Here is a 19,297-nt window from a genome sequence, read left to right on the forward strand (position 1 = left end):
ATGTGCTGGCTTGAGCAGGGGGTCCTTACTGCCCTGCAGGATTTTAAACCATGACAGCATCATGTGTTACTAATGTAATCTTTGTGACTGTGGTCCCAGCTCTCTTCAGGTCATTGACCAGGTCCTCCTGTGTAGTTCTGAGCTTTCTCAGAATCATCCTTACCCCACAAAGTGAGATCTTGCATGGAATCCCAGACCGAGGGAGATTGACAGTCGTCTTGTGTATCTTCCACATACTAATAAATAATCATAACAGTTGTTGTCTTCTACCAAGCTGCTTGTCTGTTGTCCTGTAGTCCATCCCAGCCTTGTGCAGGTCTACAGTTTTGTCCCTGGTGTCCTTAGACAGCTCTTTGGTCTTGGCTATGGTGGACAGGTTGGAGTGTGATTGATTGAGTGTGTGAACAGGTGTCTTTTATACAGGTAACAAGTTCAAACAGGTGCAATTAATACAGGTAAAGAGTGCAGAATAAGAGGGCTTCTTAAAGAAAAATTAACAGGTCTGTGTGAGCCAGAATTCTTGCTGGTTTGTAGGTGTTCAAATACTTATTTGCAGCAGTAACATACAAATAAATTATTTAAAAAAAAAATCATACATTGTGATTTTTCTTTTTCTTTTTTTTAGATTGTCTCTCACAGTGGACATGCACCTAAGATGAAAATTTCAGACCCCTCCAAGATTTCTAAGTGGGAGAACTTGCAAAATCACAGGGTGTTCAAATACTTATTTTCCCTCACTGTGTGTGTGCCAAATTTCAGTCACAAAAATGCACAATCCTTTTGCTTGTCTGCTGCACTATACTGCTCTTTAACTTGGATAAATTCAATATTAAACATTTTAATTATTTGAGGAGGAACATTATGTATAATTAAAAACTTTCTTAAATTCCGTATGTTATTGCATCATATAAGATAATTTGGCACAAATCAACCATGATTATTTGATTTTCAATTTCAATTTCAATTTTTCAATCATTGGAGTTAACTAATGAACCTTCAAATGCTGTACTCTTTGGGTTTATAAAAGTCATCAAGACTTATCACGATGAAGGAAATGTCTTACCTGAGTCCATAAAGAACCGTTCCATCAGGGTGGAGGCGGATCATCCGGTTCTTGACTGTGACTCCATGAACAAATGACTTTTTGTCATTTAGGAAGTAGGTGTCTGGGACCCAGAGCTGGTCTGCCACTCGATTATCCAGAGTCAAATTGTAGGCAATCTCAGAATAGGACAGACGCTTGTCCCGCCATGCTTGTTGGAAGTACATAGTCAAAGTGTAGTCCTGGAGGGCAGATAGACACAAGGTCGAGTGAAGTCCATTCAGTGCATGTGGATCAAAGCTGACTAGGAGAATGGATAATGTGACGCCATTACCAAGTGGTACATACTGTAAAGAAAGTTAACCAAACAGTAGCTTGGATCATGAATGGTCATGAACTCTGGGACACAATGCTAAGGATTAGGGGTTAAATTATTGTCTTGTGCTTTTCCAATTCAATGAAGACTTTTATATTATACGTATGTACTGGACAATCCCTAATACAAACACAGTAGAATTCAAATGCTGGAGCCTGGTTCACTTCTTTTCTTAAATCTACCCCTCCAAGGGTTTACATTTTACAAAGTATCTGTAACTTAGGCCATAGTTATTGGATTTGTTGATTTACAGATCAGCCGATTGCTCTAAAAATCGCAGACTCAGTGAAAAAAATTGCCCCAGGGCACTTTTTAAAAAATTTTCTCACACTGACTGCTTGGTGTACTGCCCAAAAATGTCAAGACTCGAGAATGACTTCAAGAGTGGTATTTTGTCTTGGGTTTGTGAGCTTTAACTGATAACCTACATTATGGATTAAGCTGAATTTTTATCAGAGCACTTCTAAAGGATCACGGTGCCCATGCATCTTGTCTGGCCATGGAGGAGCTGCGCCATCTAATGGAATTGAGTTTTATGCATGGACCTGCTGTGCATGCACAGTCCAGCGTCCAGCATGCTCTTGCACGAAATGGATTTATTGTATTTTTCTCTTTTTATTTATTTATTTTTCTGAGGACCGCTATGGAAATAAGTCTAATGGTGCCAGGCCTGCAGCAACCCCTGTGCACGCAGCAACAGTGGGATTCACCTGTGTGGAGAATGTGGACAAGGCGATCTGGATTTTTTTTTTTTCGTAGCTCCTGGATATCATCAGACACAAGTTTTCCACGGAAACACGGATTTACGCTTTTTTGAAATTTTCCAAAAAATCTGATCACGTGGATCCATGGATTGCTCCGTGGCTCCACCACAAATGACAACCTTCACTGTCTTCATCAGCCAGCGCGGCCCATGTCAATAATGCTTTTTCTGAATTCTTACATAATCAAAAGCCGCTTTGACATGTTAACAATTAAATCAGTCCTCAACATTTTTCCACAGTGTGAACTGCTGATTAATTGAGAAAAAAAAAACATAACTGTGATTTTGCGTCACGGTGACTTGATTTTAAAATTGGCGAAACATCATGGTCTGTTCAGAAGAAAAAAATTTTTTATTCAAAAGCTGAACAACTGGGATCTCTTTTATATGTACAAACACATTTAATCCTTACAAACTAAACTTTTTGCTTTAGCTTAGCGCAGATGTGGCCACACACTCCTGACAATACCATACTTGGTATGGCAGCTAGGCAGCATTTTGCCACCCCTAACTGCATGCATAGCCACACACACACACACACACACACACACACACACACACACACACACACACACACACACACACACACACACACACACACACACACACACCTGCAGTCTTGTTTTTGTTTTATGTGTTTGGTAGTTTAATGTTTTGAGTAAATAAACATGCATACACATAACTGGTGCTCATGGTGCTTGTTCTTGCTACAACCGCAATTCCATTGAAGTTGGAACATTGTGTGAAATCTAAATAAAAATTTAATACAATGATTTGCAAATCCTCTACAACCTATATTCAACTGAATACACCACAAAGACAAGATATTTAATGTTCAAACTGATAAACGTTATTGTTTTTGTGCAAATATTTGCTAATTTTGAAATGGATGCCTGCAATACCTTTCAAAAAAGTTGAGGCAGTGGCAACAAAAGACTGGGAAAGTTGATGAATGCTCAAAGAGCACCTGTTTGGAACATTCCACAGGTAAACAGGTTAATTGGAAACAGGTGAGTGTCATGATTCCCCAAAAGGCTCAGCCATTCACAAGCAAAGATGAGGTGAGGATCACCACTTTGTGAACAGCTGCGTAAAAAAAATAGTCCAACAGTTTAAGAATAATGTTTCTCAATGTTCAATTGCAAGGAATTTAGGGATTCCATCATCTACAGTCCATAATATAATGAGAAGATTCAGAGAATCTAAAGAACTTTCTATACGTAAGCAGCAAGGCCGAAAACCAACATTGAATGCCCGTGACCTTCGATCCCTCAGGTGGTACTGCATTAAAAACCAACACCATTGTGTAAAGGATCTTACCACGTGAGCTCAGGAACACTTCAGAAAACCATTGTCAGTTAACACAGTTTGTCGCTACATCTACATCTACAAGTGCAAGTTAAAACTCTACCATGCAACGCGAAAGCCATACATCAACAACATCCAGAAATGCCGCCGCCTTCGCTTTCTTCCTGAGATGTGCTTCCCTTCATGTTCTACTGCACATCATTTACTTTTAGCATGCATGAGCACCAGTTATGTATCTGCCTGTAAAGAATTAATCTTATTCATGAAAGCAATGTTATATGATTGATATTTTGGCATTCATGGTACTGCACTTGAGTGGTTTAGATCATATTTGGCTGAAAGGAGCTTTTCTGTCATGATTGGGGACCTTTCCTCGTCAACTGCTCCTCTGTGCTGTGGAGTGCCGCAGGGATCTGTCCTTGGGCCGATTCTATTTTCTTTGTACATTCTGCCATTGGGGTCAATTATAACCCAGCACAATTTGTCCTTTCATTGTTACGCAGATGATCTGCAAATCTATCTGCCTGTGAGGACTAATGGGAGTGATGCTTTGTCATCATTATTTAATTGTATTCGTGATGTAAAGCAGTGGCTGTCCCGAAACTTCCTTTACCTGAATGATGGTAAAACTGAGATCATGGTGTTTGAGCGCACTGGCATACCAAATGTGGTAACACCAAATTTTGGTGCTTTGGCTAACTATGTAAAACCAGCTGTCAAGAATGTGGGAGTGATATTTGACAGCTGTTTGAGGTTCGATCAACAGATAAATTCTGTTGTCAAAGCTAGTTTTTTCCAACTTCGCCTCTTGGCAAAAATAAAGCACTTTCTCAGTAGACGTGATCTTGAGACGGCCATTCATGCTTTCATCAGCTCCAGACTTGATTATTGTAATGCACTTTATGCGGGCATTAATCAGTCGTCTCTTGTGCGTCTCCAGTTGGTGCAGAATGCTGCTGCTCGTCTTTTGACAAACACTTCTAGACGTGAGCATATTGCGCCCATCCTATACTCACTCCACTGGCTTCCAGTTCGTTTTAGAATTGATTTTAAAATTTTAATGTTTGTTTTTAAAGCTATTTATGGCCTTGCACCTCCCTACTTGTCTGAAATTTTAACTTTGCGCACCTACAGTAGGACGTTAAGGGCGTCTGGTCAGCATTACTTAGATGTTCCAAGGTCAAGATATAAACGCTGGGGTGATCATGCTTTCGCGGTAGCTGGCCCCAGACTGTAGAATGAGCTACCTCTTGAGTTACGTACTATTCCTGACCTAGCACTTTTTAAATCTAAGTTAAAGACTTATTTATTTAAACTGGCTTTTAACACTTAGTGGGGAGGTGACATGTTCTGTTATTTTTATGTTCTTTTTTTATGTGTTGTTTTAAAAATTTTATTTTATATGTGTTTTATTTTGTAAATTTGTGTTTTTAATGTTAAGCACTTTGGACACCAGTCGGTGCTGTAAAGCGCTTTATAAATAAATGTTGATTGATTGATTGATTGATATTAGTTTATAAATTCTATTTAACTTCCGTAACGATCTCTGATTTGTGTATGTTTCATATTGGTAGCATCTAGCTGAGATGGTCAGTGTTCGGACTTGGAATCCTTCACTGTTCACAAGTGCTAACCTCTGAGAAAAATGCTAACCTCTGAGGATATTAACATTCCAGGTGATCACTTTATAAAGTTTGGTTAATGGTCCCTGTTACCAGAGCAGTGCCCTGCAATTAATAAATTGATAAATCAATTTATTAATAAATTTGTTTGATATTAATAGTTATCACTGGCAACTATCAATATTACCCCACTAACTAGGTCTGTCCCTACATGGGTACAACAACATCAAAGGAATAATCTCACAATGAAATGAAAAGGGAAAAAAGGAAAAAGTCAACAGAGATGAACAGAAGAGGTATGCGCTCCCATTTGTTTGTGTGTTTTAACAAGTATTACCCTGTGAGAACAAGCTGGCCAGTAGCCCTCAGATAATTAAAGTTTGAGGTCCCTGATGTCCTCTGCAGTTTACATTCACACACCCTCTCAGACGTCCCTCCTTGATCACACCGTCGCTTTTTCTGCTTCTCACGCTTAAACAAAAAAAGAAGAAAAGAGAAAAGATCTACACCCACACACCGACACTAAAACATTGTACTGCAGCTGAGACTGCTCGGGTGCAGTGCATTGCAGCGCAATCGATGAACTGGAAGCCAAATTAAAAAATCCCATCCATGAAACGGCGCCCTTGAGCTTTTACTCAAAAAGCCTACCATCAGTACTTCACAGCACGCGGGTTTGTTTGTGAGCTCATCCTCACTTCTTTTTTATCACACATTGGGGTGACACTTCAGAGCAACTGCCACATCACCATGAAACCATTATTGTGCATTCACTGGGTGCAGTGCGCACAACTGAAACACTGTGTAAAAAGGGCATCTAAAAATACACAAGCTCCTGTCATGGTGATTTTTTTTTTTTTCAGCAGAAGAAAACCATGCAAGAACAGCAGCGGCCTTATCCTGTTTTACAACAAGTCCAAGTGAACCGTTTGTCTCCCTCTCTGTATCATTACCAGGCTGTCCATCAGATATCTCCATCACCTGTGGGCTCATGCTGCCTGCAGCCTCGATGTACTTCAATTTTATGGCCAAATTAGAAAAATGACAAGAGGATTTTTTTTTTCTTTTACTCGACACCATTGTTTGACCTAATGACAACTGTTATAGTGGATATGCTAGAAAGGTCATGAGTGGCCTACTAAGTGGCTCTACTCTTCTTTTTTAAATATTTAGATATACTTTAGTATACACTAGTAGAGTTCTACCTTAGAATTGGACTGTATAATAGAAGATATACCTTACTGAATTTTCATGAATATTTACAGTGTGTGCTTCTAGTGTGTGCCTACATTTCATATGCATGGAAAGACAGTTTTAGCAAAAGGAGGGAAGGTTTTGTTTGTTTGAAGGATATTCCAAAAACGTAACAGATCTCAATTACATATTTTTTGGAGTGGTAGATAGTGAAAGAATAGATGATTAAATTCTGAGCTGGTTGTGTTTTTTTTTTCTCTCTTCGGGGGTGACCAATCGCTGCAAATGCTACAATTTCCAAAGGGGCACTTCTTGTTTGCTGTTTGCAAGAACTTTGCAGGAATGAATTGGATATGATAGACGTCACGTGTAATCGTGTAATAAATTAGAGAGAACATGTTTGACATTGTGAGAACATGGCAGAGACAGGATGAAGTATATACTTGAAAACAGCACATTTTTCCATTTTGATCTCATCCCCACTGTGTTCATAAAAATTTCCAGGACACAGTGTGTTTTTCAGGTCTTCATCATGAGCCCCTTGTGCACCTATGCTGAAGAAAAGGAAACGTCCCAGCACAGAATCTACTGCCTTCAACATGTGAAAGATCACGCTTCACTTTTTTTGTTCCAGCGCCTACTTGTGTATGTCAAATGCCTGCTCATCACTTTTCTAATGAATATACAGTGAGGAAAATAAGTATTTGAACACTCTGTGATTTTGCAAGTTCTCCCACTTAGAAATCATGGAGGGGTCTGTAATTTTTATCTTAGGTGCATGCCCACTGTGAGAGACATAATCTAAAAAAAAAAAAAATCCGGAAATCACAATGTATGATTTTTTTAATAATTTGTTTCTATGTTACCGCTGCAAATAAGTATTTGAACACCTGTGAAAATCAATGTTAATATTTGGTACAGTAGCCTTTGTTTGCAATTATAGAGGTCAAATGTTTCCTGTAGTTTTTCACCAGGTTTTCACACACTGCAACTGGGATTTTGGTCCACTCCTCCATACAGATCTTCTCCAAATCTTTCAGGTTTGGAGTTTCAGCTCCCTCCAAAGATTTTCTATTGAGTTCAGGTCTGGAGAGTCCCAGACCGAGGGAGATTGACAGTCATCTTGTGTTTCTTCCACTTTCTAATAAATAATCATAACAGTTGTTGTCTTCTACCAAGCTGCTTGCCTGTTGTCCTGTAGTCCATCCCAGCCTTGTGCAGGTCTACAGTTTTGTCCCTGGTGTCCTTAGACAGCTCTTTGGTCTTGGCTATGGTGGACAGGTTGGAGTGTGATTGACTGAGTGTGTGAACAGGTGTCTCTTATACAGGTAACAAGTTCAAACAGGTGCAATTAATACAGGTAAAGAGTTCAGAATAAGAGGACTTCTTAAAGAAAAATTAACAGGTCTGTGTGAGCCAGAATTCTTGCTGGTTGGTAGGTGTTCAAATACTTATTTGCAGCAGTAACATACAAACAAATTATTAAAAAAAAAATCATACTTTGTGATTTCCGGATTTTTGGGGGTTTTTTTTTAGATTATGTCTCTCACTGTGGACGTGCACCTAAGATGAAAATTTCAGACCCCTCCATGATTTCTAAGTGGGAGGACTTGCAAAATCGCAGGGTGTTCAAATACTTATTGTTCTCACTGTACATCACTATAAACATACATATATGTAGGCAGAAGTAAGTGTAAATATGTAAATATGGTGTGAAATGTAATTACCTCCACCAACAAAGGTCATATTTTCACCCGTTTGTTTTTTTGTGAACAGCCTGGAGCCCACAATTTTTCATACATCGTTATGAAATTTTTACAGAGGATTGATGTCCTGATAGGCAAAAACTGATTAAATTTTCAAGGTCTTACGTCAAAGGTCAAAATCAAGAATATTACTGGATAAATCCCAATCCTTTAACATTGCATGAACATTCATAAATTCATAACTCTGTCAAAAAAAAGATGGAATTTCTTTGAGAGCCTTAGGACAGTATCCTTTATCGACTGACAAAGTCTGATCTGGATCTTATCCGGATTACAGATTTTGTGGCCATTTAAATTTAACACTGAAAACACCATTTAATGTATATTTTACATTAAATGGTATATTTTGGTATTGTATATTTTACATTTATCTTAGGGCCCTGTCCCACTGGGGAGAGGATTAATTGCGCATGAATTGAGTATACAAATTGCGGGCGTTCGTTGTCGTCTGCAACAAAAATGACCAAAAATGACAAATGTCCCAGTATGAATTACGGATATATTAATAATATATAGCGAATATATGGCAATTCACGCCCCCCAATGCCGATAGCGGAGGTGGGAACTCACGTTTAGTTACACAAGATTTACACACAACTGAGCATACCTATTAAGAATGTAACAACGATCTATTATGTTCACTTTGGTCTTCTGGAGGTATTTCTTCATCAGGAGCAACATATGTTTTGGATCATTGTGTTGGGAGGACAAAGCGATAACTCAGACCCAGTTTTGCTGAGAACTTTTTTAGGTTTTCTTTCAAAATCTTCACATATCCTTCTTTCTTCATGATTCCTTCCACCTTGAGGAGATTCCCAGTTCCAGACACACTGAAGCATCCCCACAGCATAATACTCCCTCCTTTGTGTTTAACTTTGATGACGGTGTTCTTTGGGTTCCTCGCCTTTTCCTTCTTTCTCTGAACATAAGCAACATCGCCCCAGCCAAAGAGCTCTAGTTTTGTCTCATCTGACCAAAGGACATACTTCTAGTATATGTAATCTTTCTCCAGGTTGTCCTTAGCGTACTTCAGTCAAGCTTTAAGGTGTGTCTTCTGCAGAAGTGGAGTTTTTCTTGGTCTGTAACCTCACAGTCCATTCCTGTCCAGGGCTCTAGTGACTGTCTTCTTTGAGACGACAATTCCCAGCTTGGCCAAGTCATTCACAAGTGTCTTGGCAGTTGTTCTGAGGTCTTTAGACATACGAGGTCTGTCAATAAAGTAACGGTCCTTTTTATTTATTTTTTTTAACTATATGGATTCATATGTTTTTACGACTTCTCTCTGGCTAAGATTTTAACTTCCTTGTCCGTCAAGCAACCCAGTCCAATCGAAGATTCAAACTTCTCTACTATGGAAACCACCTGGAAAACTAAGAGCCTACACAGAAACATTGCGGCCAACTGTGGGCATGATGCCCTGGAATTGGTACGTAAGCTGGAAAGGACTGCTAAAAAGATAGCTAACTTTAGAAACCACTTAAGATTTAACCTAAGATGCAAACAAAACAATGTTATTCCCAAATGCATGAAGCAAAAGGCACTAGAAGCAGGCCACACAGCAGAAAAGATCCAGCACAGTTACCTTAGGAGGATTTTGGGTCTTAGAATTACAAGGCTTCATTTTAAAATATTACACCTCCAAAATAATCTTGGTATTCTTTACAAAAGGTTAGAAACCTTAGTGGGGGAAGAGGCCCATAATAAGATCACAAAGTTCATAGTTAAAATTCAAATGGCTGAGCATTTAAAAAGTAAGGAGCGGCAAATCAGGAAGTTTCACAACCTTTTAGTGCAGAAAAGGCGTACTTTGAGGGGGAGTAATTTTAAAGATACACCCAGACAAATTAGTGACAACAGGGAAAATTGGGTAAAGAATCTGTCCGACAGGCTTCTTACACAGACAGAAAAGGATGTGCTCACCAAAGATCTAAATTTCTCAGTGACCCCTAAACATATACCGACAGTAGATTACATCACTGCAGTAGAGACAGCCATTAAACATAACAGTTTGTCAGAGTCAGAAGCTGGGGACCTCCGACTAAGTGTCACAGCAGTGCTTAACAGTGCTAAGCCTCCTCCGTCCAACATCACAGGAGAAGAACAGAAAGCTTTGGCAGCACTGCAGAAGGACCAAAGCATCCTTTTCCTGCCAGCAGATAAAGGCAGATGCACGGTGGTCCTGAACACATCAGACTACGAGGCCAAGATCAACAACTTGCTCAGTGACTCCAGTACATACGAACGTCTGAAGAGAGACCCCACGAGTGGCTATAAGAAGAAAATCATTAGCTACCTCCAAAACCTGGAGAAAGAGGGACTCATCGACAGGCAGACATACTACAGACTGTACCCGGGGGACACCACTCCATGCATCTATGGACTGCCCAAAATCCATAAACAGGACGTGCCACTCAGGCCTATTGTAAGTAGCACAGATTCCATCACATACAATTTGGCCAAGCACCTCAAGTGGATTTTGGCTCCTCTAGTGGGTAACTCAGACCACCATGTGGAGAACACACAAGATTTTGTGAACAAGATCAAGGACCTGCAGCTGGAGGCAGATGAAACTATGGTGTCATTTGATGTGACTTCATTGTTCACCTGCATCCCCACCGCTGAGGCCATCTCAGCTGTGAGGCAGAGACTGCTGGAGGATGTGTCTCTACCTGAAAGGACCAAACTTACACCAGACCACATCTGCTAACTCTTGGGGATCTGTCTTAACACCACGTATTTCCTGTTTAGGGGGAATTACTACAGGCAGATCCATGGTTGTGCAATGGGGTCTCCGGTATCCCCCATTGTGGCCAATCTGTACATGGAGCGAGTGGAGAAGACAGCCTTGACGTCGTTCACGCGCATCTCTCCCAGTCACTGGTTCAGATATGTCGATGACACATGGGTTAAAATCAAGCAACAGGAGGTCGAGGACTTTACAGAACACATCAATTCGGTGGATTCCAATATCAAGTTCACACGTGAGGATGCCAGACACAACCATTTAGCCTTCTTGGACTGTGATGTTACGAATGGAGAGAACAGGCAGCTCCAGACAGAGGTTTACAGAAAACCCACTCACACTGACCAATATCTGCTCTTTGGCTCAAACCACCCCCTTGAACACAAGCTCGGGGTGATCAGGACTCTTCAACACAGAGCCCTACAGGTGCCCACAACTGCAGAGGGAAGGGCTAAAGAGCAACAACTTGTACGGAAAGCCCTCACAGTATGTGGGTACCCACAATGGTCCCTGGACAAAGTGCAGAAGTCCCAGAAAACAAAGAGACCAGATAGACAGGAGACGGAGACAAGAAGAAGAGGAGTGTCTCTCCCTTATTTAGCAGGAGTAGGGGAAAAACTACAGAGGATCTTCAGACAGCACAAAATCCCAGTTTACTTTAAACCGGTTAACACCTTGAGACAGAAATTAATTCACCCTAAGGACAGGAGCCCTAGTTACAAACAGAGCAATGTAGTGTATTATATCAGATGTCAGGAAAACTGTAATGAACACTACATAGGTGAGACTAAGCAACCTTTAAACAAGAGGCTATACCAGCACCGCAGAGAGGTCGCCAGTGGACCTCAGTCTGCAGTTCATCTCCACCTGAAAGACACTAACCACATGTTTGAGGACAAGGAAGTTAAAATCTTAGCCAGAGAGAAGAAATGGTTTGAGAGAGGTGTCAAGGAAGCATTCTTTGTAAAACAGTTGAAACCCAGCCTTAACCGGGGGGGCGGGTCTCAGACACGCTTTGTCCCCTGTTTACAATGGGTTACTCAGGTCAAAGTAGTTTCAGTCTTTTGTTCATGGTAATGAGTCATTCACGTCATCAGGAGAGTCGTCAAGGGAGCCATCAGGGGAGGCTTCCATCCCATCATTAGGAGAGTGCTAACTAGAGCACAACAGGTGCTAATTAGAGCTATTGTTTAGTCACTAGCCTATAGCAGTCGGCCTCTCGGTAGGAGGGGTCTGGTTAGGTTAAAAACTCCAGCTTTTGTTGGCTTCTGGTTTATTCTTCTCTATAAGAGTTAAGACAGAAGTCAGACTACCAGAGCAAGAATTTTAGCTGAGGAAGTTTCTGTGATTTGAAGCGAAACGTCCTCACGTCAAGCAACCCAGTCCAGTCGAAGATTCAAACTTCTCTACTATGGAAACCACCTGGACAACTGAGAGCCTAGACAGAAACATCGTTTCACCTATGTAATGTTTGTTACAGTTTTCCTGACATCTGATAGAATACACTACATTGCTCTGTTTGTAACTAGGGATCATGTCCTTAGGGTGAACTAATTTCTGTCTCAAGGTGTTAACCGGTTTAAAGTAAACTGGGATTTTGTGCTGTCTGAAGATCCTCTGTAGTTTTTCCCCTACTCCTGCTAAATAAGGGAGAGACACTCCTCTTTGAGACAGAAATTAGTTCACCCGAAGGACATGATCCCTAGTTACAAACAGAGCAATGTAGTGTATTCTATCAGATGTCAGGAAAACTGTAACGAACACTACATAGGTGAAACGAAGCAACCTTTACACAAAAGGCTATACCAGCACTGCAGAGAGGGCGCCAGTGGACCTCAGTCTGTCGTTCATCTCCACCTTAAAGACACTAACCACACGTTTGAGGACAAGGAAGTTAAAATATTAGCCAGAGAAAAGAAATCGTTTGAGAGAGGGGTCAAGGAGGCATTCTTTGTGAAACGTTTGAAACCCAGCCTTAACCGGGGGGGTCTGAGACACACTTTATCCCCTGTTTACAATGGGGTACTCAGGTCAGTGGAGTTTCAGTCTTTTGTTCATGGTAATGGGTCATTCACGTCATCAAGGGAGCCATCAGAAAGGCATCCATCCCATCATTAGAGGGACAGCTGTCCTGTCATTAGGTGTGCTAACAAGAACACAATAGTTGCTAATTAGAGCTATTGTTTAGTCACTAGCCTATAGCAGACTGCCTCTCAGTAGGAGGGGTCTGGTTAGGTTTAAAACTCCAGCTTTTGTTGGCTTCTGTTTTATTCTTCTCTACAAGAGTCAGACAGAAGTCAGACTTCCAGAGCAAGACTTTTAGCTGAGGAAGCTTCTACGATTTGAAGCGAAACGTCTCGCGTCAAGCAACCCAGTCCAGTCGAAGATTCAAGCTTCTCTACTATGGAAACCACCTGGACAACTGAGAGCCTACACAGAAACACTGCCATGATCTACTGGTGCCAGTGCGAGTTTTGGCCGTTTTTCAGCTGATTTTTCATTCATGCAAGAATTTTTTGGATCGTACCAAGTTTCGGGTTAATTGCGGGTCCTGCATCGTTTAGTATACATGGAGTAACGAGCTGCGTTTAACATCTCATGACCATCTCCTGATTGGTGATCATATGGTCAGATGAAAATCAAACCTGTTTGATATCCTGGTTGGCCATCGTGAGGGTATCCCGCTGCTGAAATGCTACAAATCAAATCAAATCAATTTTATTTATATAGCGCCAAATCACAACAAACAGTTGCCCCAAGGCGCCTTATATTGTAAGGCAAAGCCATACAATAATTACGGAAAAACCCCAATGGTCAAAACGACCCCCTGTGAGCAAGCACTTGGTGACAGTGGGAAGGAAAAACTCCCTTTTAACAGGAAGAAACCTCCAGCAGAACCAGGCTCAGGGAGGGGCAGTCTTCTGCTGGGACTGGTTGGGGCTGAGGGAGAGAACCAGGAAAAAGACATGCTGTGGAAGGGAGCAGAGATCAATCACTAATGATTAAATGCAGAGTGGTGCATACAGAGCAAAAAGAGAAAGAAACACTCAGTGCATCATGGGAACCCCCCAGCAGTCTAAGTCTATAGCAGCATAACTAAGGGATGGTTCAGGGTCACCTGATCCAGCCCTAACTATAAGCTTTAGCAAAAAGGAAAGTTTTAAGCCTAATCTTAAAAGTAGAGAGGGTGTCTGTCTCCCTGATCCGAATTGGGAGCTGGTTCCACAGGAGAGGAGCCTGAAAGCTGAAGGCTCTGCCTCCCATTCTACTCTTACAAACCCTAGGAACTACAAGTAAGCCTGCAGTCTGAGAGCGAAGCGCTCTATTGGGGTGATATGGTACTATGAGGTCCCTAAGATAAGATGGGACCTGATTATTCAAAACCTTATAAGTAAGAAGAAGAATTTTAAATTCTATTCTAGAATTAACAGGAAGCCTCTGCAAACAGTTCTCTTCTGTTTGCAGAGGGTAGAACTACACATTTGTTTACCTTTGTTTACCACGTTAACGGTCTAAAAATTATTGGACAAAAAATTATCGGAAGATAATTTGTCCGATAATGGTTTTCAAAGTTATTTGAAAAGATAATCTGATAATGAAAACTTTATCTTTGATAATTATCGGATTATCACTTGCCCACCACTGCATATTATTAATAGTGAACATTGTTAAAAAGTGTGGAAAAAAAGATTTTGTTTGTAGTCAGTAATAACTTCCTATGGTTAATAACACATCTTTATTTTAAATAATAATAATAATTTGTCTCCCATCAGCACAGTGAGCTTGTCTTTGCAGCTGTATTACAGGATAACACTGGTATGCGCCATATTCTTTTTATCTTCATCATCCTGCTGCAGAGTGCTCATAGAAGCAGTGAGGAATCTGCTGATGAACTCGTGCAGTGCACAGCTAGGAGATGGCTTTGGATTTTGTGCAATAACATGCTGAGGAGACGTGCCATCCTCTTTGTTTCCTGTCATAGCAGACACACCAAAGTACATCTGCTGTCCACGCTGTGTTCAGTCATTTGTTGCTTTCAGTGTCTGGTTAAATACAGGCTGCAAATGAAATATTAGGACTCATGGGGGAGTTTCTGAATGAGATGTTGACCATACACATCCTGGGGGAAAGCGTGGATGCTATTATGACTTTCTTACCAATGGGTCATTTTTCAGCTACTTAGTTCCAGCAGAGAAATAGCCTGACAGAATCATTAAGAGAGTCATCAACACATTAAAGGCTTTTAATGGTGCTGTGTTGTAAGACACACAGCTTTTTTTTTTTTGCATCAGTACTAGTCATAATAACAGCGTGGGACGACCAATTTAAACTTGGCATAGCATCACTCGTGCACTGCCCAGCTTAGATGATAATTGACGCAAATGACAAACCATTAGTGCAAATCGCAAAACCAGCGAAGCCAAAAAAAAAAACAATACTAATTTCATCATTATTATGAATATGAGTGCATAATTTATTCTGTTTATTTAGCAATTTTGACTTTTTTAAGCAATCCCCAGTGATGTGCATTAATTGCTATGACACATTTACAAACTACATGCTCAAAGAGCACATGCCACGCCCACATATCAAAATATCAGACATGCAGAGAAAATGTTATATGTGCTTCTTTGAAATAGTCAAGCTCAATAAAATATCTGAATTCTAACTCACTTCTTTTGGCTTCTCCTATGATGCTTGGGATTGTCACAGTGAATCCAGCATGGATCTGCATGTTGATCTGGCACAAGATTTATTCCACATTATTCTCCTGAAGTAATTTCAGATGTACAGGGAGAATGGGCCGGGTTGTCCTGACTCAAGGACATTCTTGTTGGTTTATTAAGAGTAAACACAATTGTTTCACAATAAATGGCTTCACCCAACCACTAACCATGAGTGAAAAAAAGTTTTTGTGTTATCGTTCATATTTGCTGAAAAATGGGCAAAAACAAAAATTCTGCCAGGGTATGTAAACCTTTGAGCACAACTCTATGATAGAGTGGCCAAATGGAAGCCACTCCTTCGTAAAGGTGCGTTTACACATAGGCAACACGTCTTACGAATGTCATATTTGCGCCATTCTTGGCACATTCCTGACATTCTTAATGTGACTTAATCTGAATAGGTTTCTTAATAGTGCGTGTTGGTGTGTGATATTCGTGATTTTCGTGGAGCATGTTTTTGGCTGTCAAAAAATCTAACACGAATGTCACGCACCAGCCTCATTTCGCCTCATGTCATGGAGGTCACAACTGAGGGTGTTGATCCGTCTTGATTAGTGGTGATCCTTAATAGAGCATGACAGCGTTCTTCTTGATGTGCGCACAATTAAACCCTGCTGCAGTATGCTGAAGAAGGACAGTGACGCCAAGTTGGCTAAAAGACTCTTCCAATGCTCCTCAGTGCGCTCATGCAGGTGTTCCACCTGCTGCATGTGCCTGATGTTTGGGAAAATGAGTGAGACGAGGGCCGCGTGGAGCCACACATCTGGCTGTGTCCGTCTCCTCCTCCTCCTCTCTGCGCCACTCCATGGCACAGAGCCCAACTAAACATGCAGTCACAAAGTTCTTCTGGTGTGGATTTTGAGGAAAAACTGGAGCGATCTGAATTGTTCAGCAACTAATGGTTGGATGAATATGGGTGTGTGTGTGTGTGTGTGTGTGTGTGTGTGGAGACAATTTACCTCATTCACAATGTGACAGAACTTAACAATGCGCTGTTACACGCGATAGCGCGCAACAATGAGGAACATTATTCTTGACCATGCATAATGGTGAAAATTGTCCAGCAACATGTGCCGTTAATCGTAACGCGTGGTAACAGGTTGCAGCAGTTCCTGAGGACACCTGACGCCTCTGCCTCAAATCATCACATTCGTGATCAGCAGCCAAGACTGTATACTTCATGGCATTCGTGATGTGTCCTTGTTATGTGTAAATGCAGCATTAAAGGCACATGGCAGCCCACCTGGAATTTGCCAAGACATCTGCAGGACTCTCAGACCATGAGAAACAAAATTTTCTGGTCTGATGAGACAAAGACTGAACTCTTTGGCATGAATGCCAGGCATCATGTTTGGAGGAAACCAGGCACCATCCCTACCTCCCTGTTACACCCCCAATTCCAATGAAGTTAGGACGTTGTGTAAAATGTAAATAAAAACAGAATGCAATGATTTGCAAATCCTCTTCAACCTATATTCAATTAAATACACCACAAAGACAAGATATTTAATGTTCAAACTAATAAACTTTACTGTTTTTCTGCAAATATTTACTCGTTTTGAAATGGATGCCTGCAACACGTTTCAAAAAAGCTGGGACAAGACATCCACAAAAGGCTCAGCCATTCACAAGCAAAGATAGGGTGAGGATCACCACTTTTTGAACAACTGCATTAAAAAATAGTCCAGCAGTTTAAGAACAATGGTTCTCAACGTTCCACTACAAGGAATTTAGGGATTCCATCATCTACAGTCCATAATATAATCAGAAGATTCAGGAAATCTAGAGAACTTTCTACATGTAAGTGGCAAGGCCGAAAACCAAGACTGAATGCCCGTGACCTTCGATCCCTCAGGCGGCACTTCATTAAAAACTGACATCATTGTGTAAAGGACAAAAGAGGAAAAAGACCATCCAGATTGTTACCAGCGCAAAGTTCAAAAGCCAGCATCTGTGATGGTATGGGGGTGTATTAATGCCCATGACATGGGCAACTTACACATCTGTGATGGCATCATCAATGCTGAAAGGTACATCCAGGTTTTGGAGCAACACATGCTGCCATCCAAACAACGTCTTTTTCAGGGACGTCCCTGCTTATTTTAGCAAGACAATGCCAAGCCACATTCTGCACGTGTTACAGCAGTATGGCTTTGTAGTAAGAGTGCAGGTACTAGACTGTCCTGCCTGCAGTCCAGACCTGTCAACCATTGAAAATGTCTGGCGCATTATGAAGCGCAAAATATGACAACGGAGACCCCAGATGTTGAACAACTGAAGTCGTACATCAAGCAAGAATGGGAAAGAATTCCACCTACAAAGCTTCAACAATTAGTCTCCTCAGTTCCCAAATGCTTATTGAGTGTTGTTAGAAGGAAAGGTGATGTAACACAGTGGTAAACATACCACTGTCCCAGCTTTTTTGAAACATGTTGCAGGCATCCATTTCAAAATGAGCAAATATTTACACAAAAACAATAAAGTTTATCAGTTTGAACATTAAATATCTTGTCTTTGTAGTGTATTTAATTGAATATAGGTTGAAGAGGATTTGCAAATCATTGTATTCTGTTTTTATTTACATTTTACACTTCCCAACTTAATTGGAATTTGGGTTGTGTAACCTGCTCCAGAGTGCTGTTGACCTCAGACTGGGGAGACGGTTCATTTTTCAGCAGGAGAATGACCCTAAGCACACAGCCAAGATATCAAAGGAGTGGCTGTTGTGTGGGCCGCCAGAAGAGGATGTACTGCTGGCCCACCACCAAAGGGCGCCCTGCCTGAAGTGCGGGCTTCAGGCACGAGAGGGCGCTGCCGCCATGGACACAGCCGGGAGTGACAGCTGTCACTCATTAATTCCTGACAGCTGTCACACATTCTTCATCATCGCACTCCATAAAGACCAGACGTCATCTCCACCTCATCGCCGAGATATCATACTTCATTGGAGGTAATATCCTCAGCCGTTTGTGTCTTTTGCAATATATCTGTATATTGTGAGTGTTTGCAGGAGTACCGGTTCCTTTTTCTGTGGAGGCTGAGTGAGTGCAGGACGGCACTCTTTTCCCCTGAGGAATCGCTGCGGTACTCTGCAACATATTGAGTGAGAGGTGGAGGTGGCATTCCCACCGCTGTTGTTACTGGGTGTACACACACCCACACTTGACTGTCTTTGTTCTTCGCCAGCAGTACCAGATCCGACAGTTGGGGACGGTGATCACCTGGGAATTCGGGACTTGGCGGCTCCAGTATTCACCAGGTTCTGTGGGGGCGGAAATCGTGTGGTTCCGGCTCTTCTCAGGACAGACGTCTTCTATCCTCGAGCCTGCCCACACGTCACCTTTGTAATTTGACTGTAATTATATTCTGAGATTGTCTGTATGTTCGTTGTGCACGTTTCACAACATTAAATTGTTACCTTTTGGCTCATCTATTGACCGTTCATTTGCGCCCCCTGTTGTGGGTCCGTGTCACTACACTTTCACAACAGTGGCTTCAGGACAACTCTGTGAATGTCCTTGAGTGGCCCAGCCAGAGACCAGACCTGAATCCGATTGAACATCTCTGGAGAGCTCTGAAAATGGCTGTGCGGCGACGCTCCCCATCCAACCTGATGGAGCTTGAGAGGTGCTGCAAAGAGGATTGTGCAAAACTGCCCGAAGCACCAAGCTTGTGGCATCATATTGAAGACGATTTGAAGCTGTATTGCTGCCAAAAGTGCATCCACAAAGTATTGAGCAAAGGGTGTGAATGCTT

General features: G+C 41.4%; 1 protein-coding gene across 2 annotated transcripts in view; it reads right to left on the minus strand.

Moving 5' to 3' along the window:
* The window catches only part of gabrb2a (gamma-aminobutyric acid type A receptor subunit beta2a), a 183,673-nt gene that overhangs the window by 118,522 nt on the left and 45,854 nt on the right, over window positions 1-19,297 (minus strand). For both annotated transcript variants that reach the window (XM_034181247.1, XM_034181246.1), the window contains exon 4: window positions 1,064-1,284. In XM_034181247.1, coding sequence (XP_034037138.1) covers window positions 1,064-1,284 — 221 coding nt within the window. The remainder of the gene's footprint in view (window positions 1-1,063; window positions 1,285-19,297) is intronic.

The sequence above is a fragment of the Thalassophryne amazonica genome, chromosome 11, assembly GCF_902500255.1.
Source record: "Thalassophryne amazonica chromosome 11, fThaAma1.1, whole genome shotgun sequence".
In the NCBI taxonomy this organism is placed as follows: Eukaryota; Metazoa; Chordata; class Actinopteri; order Batrachoidiformes; family Batrachoididae; genus Thalassophryne; species Thalassophryne amazonica.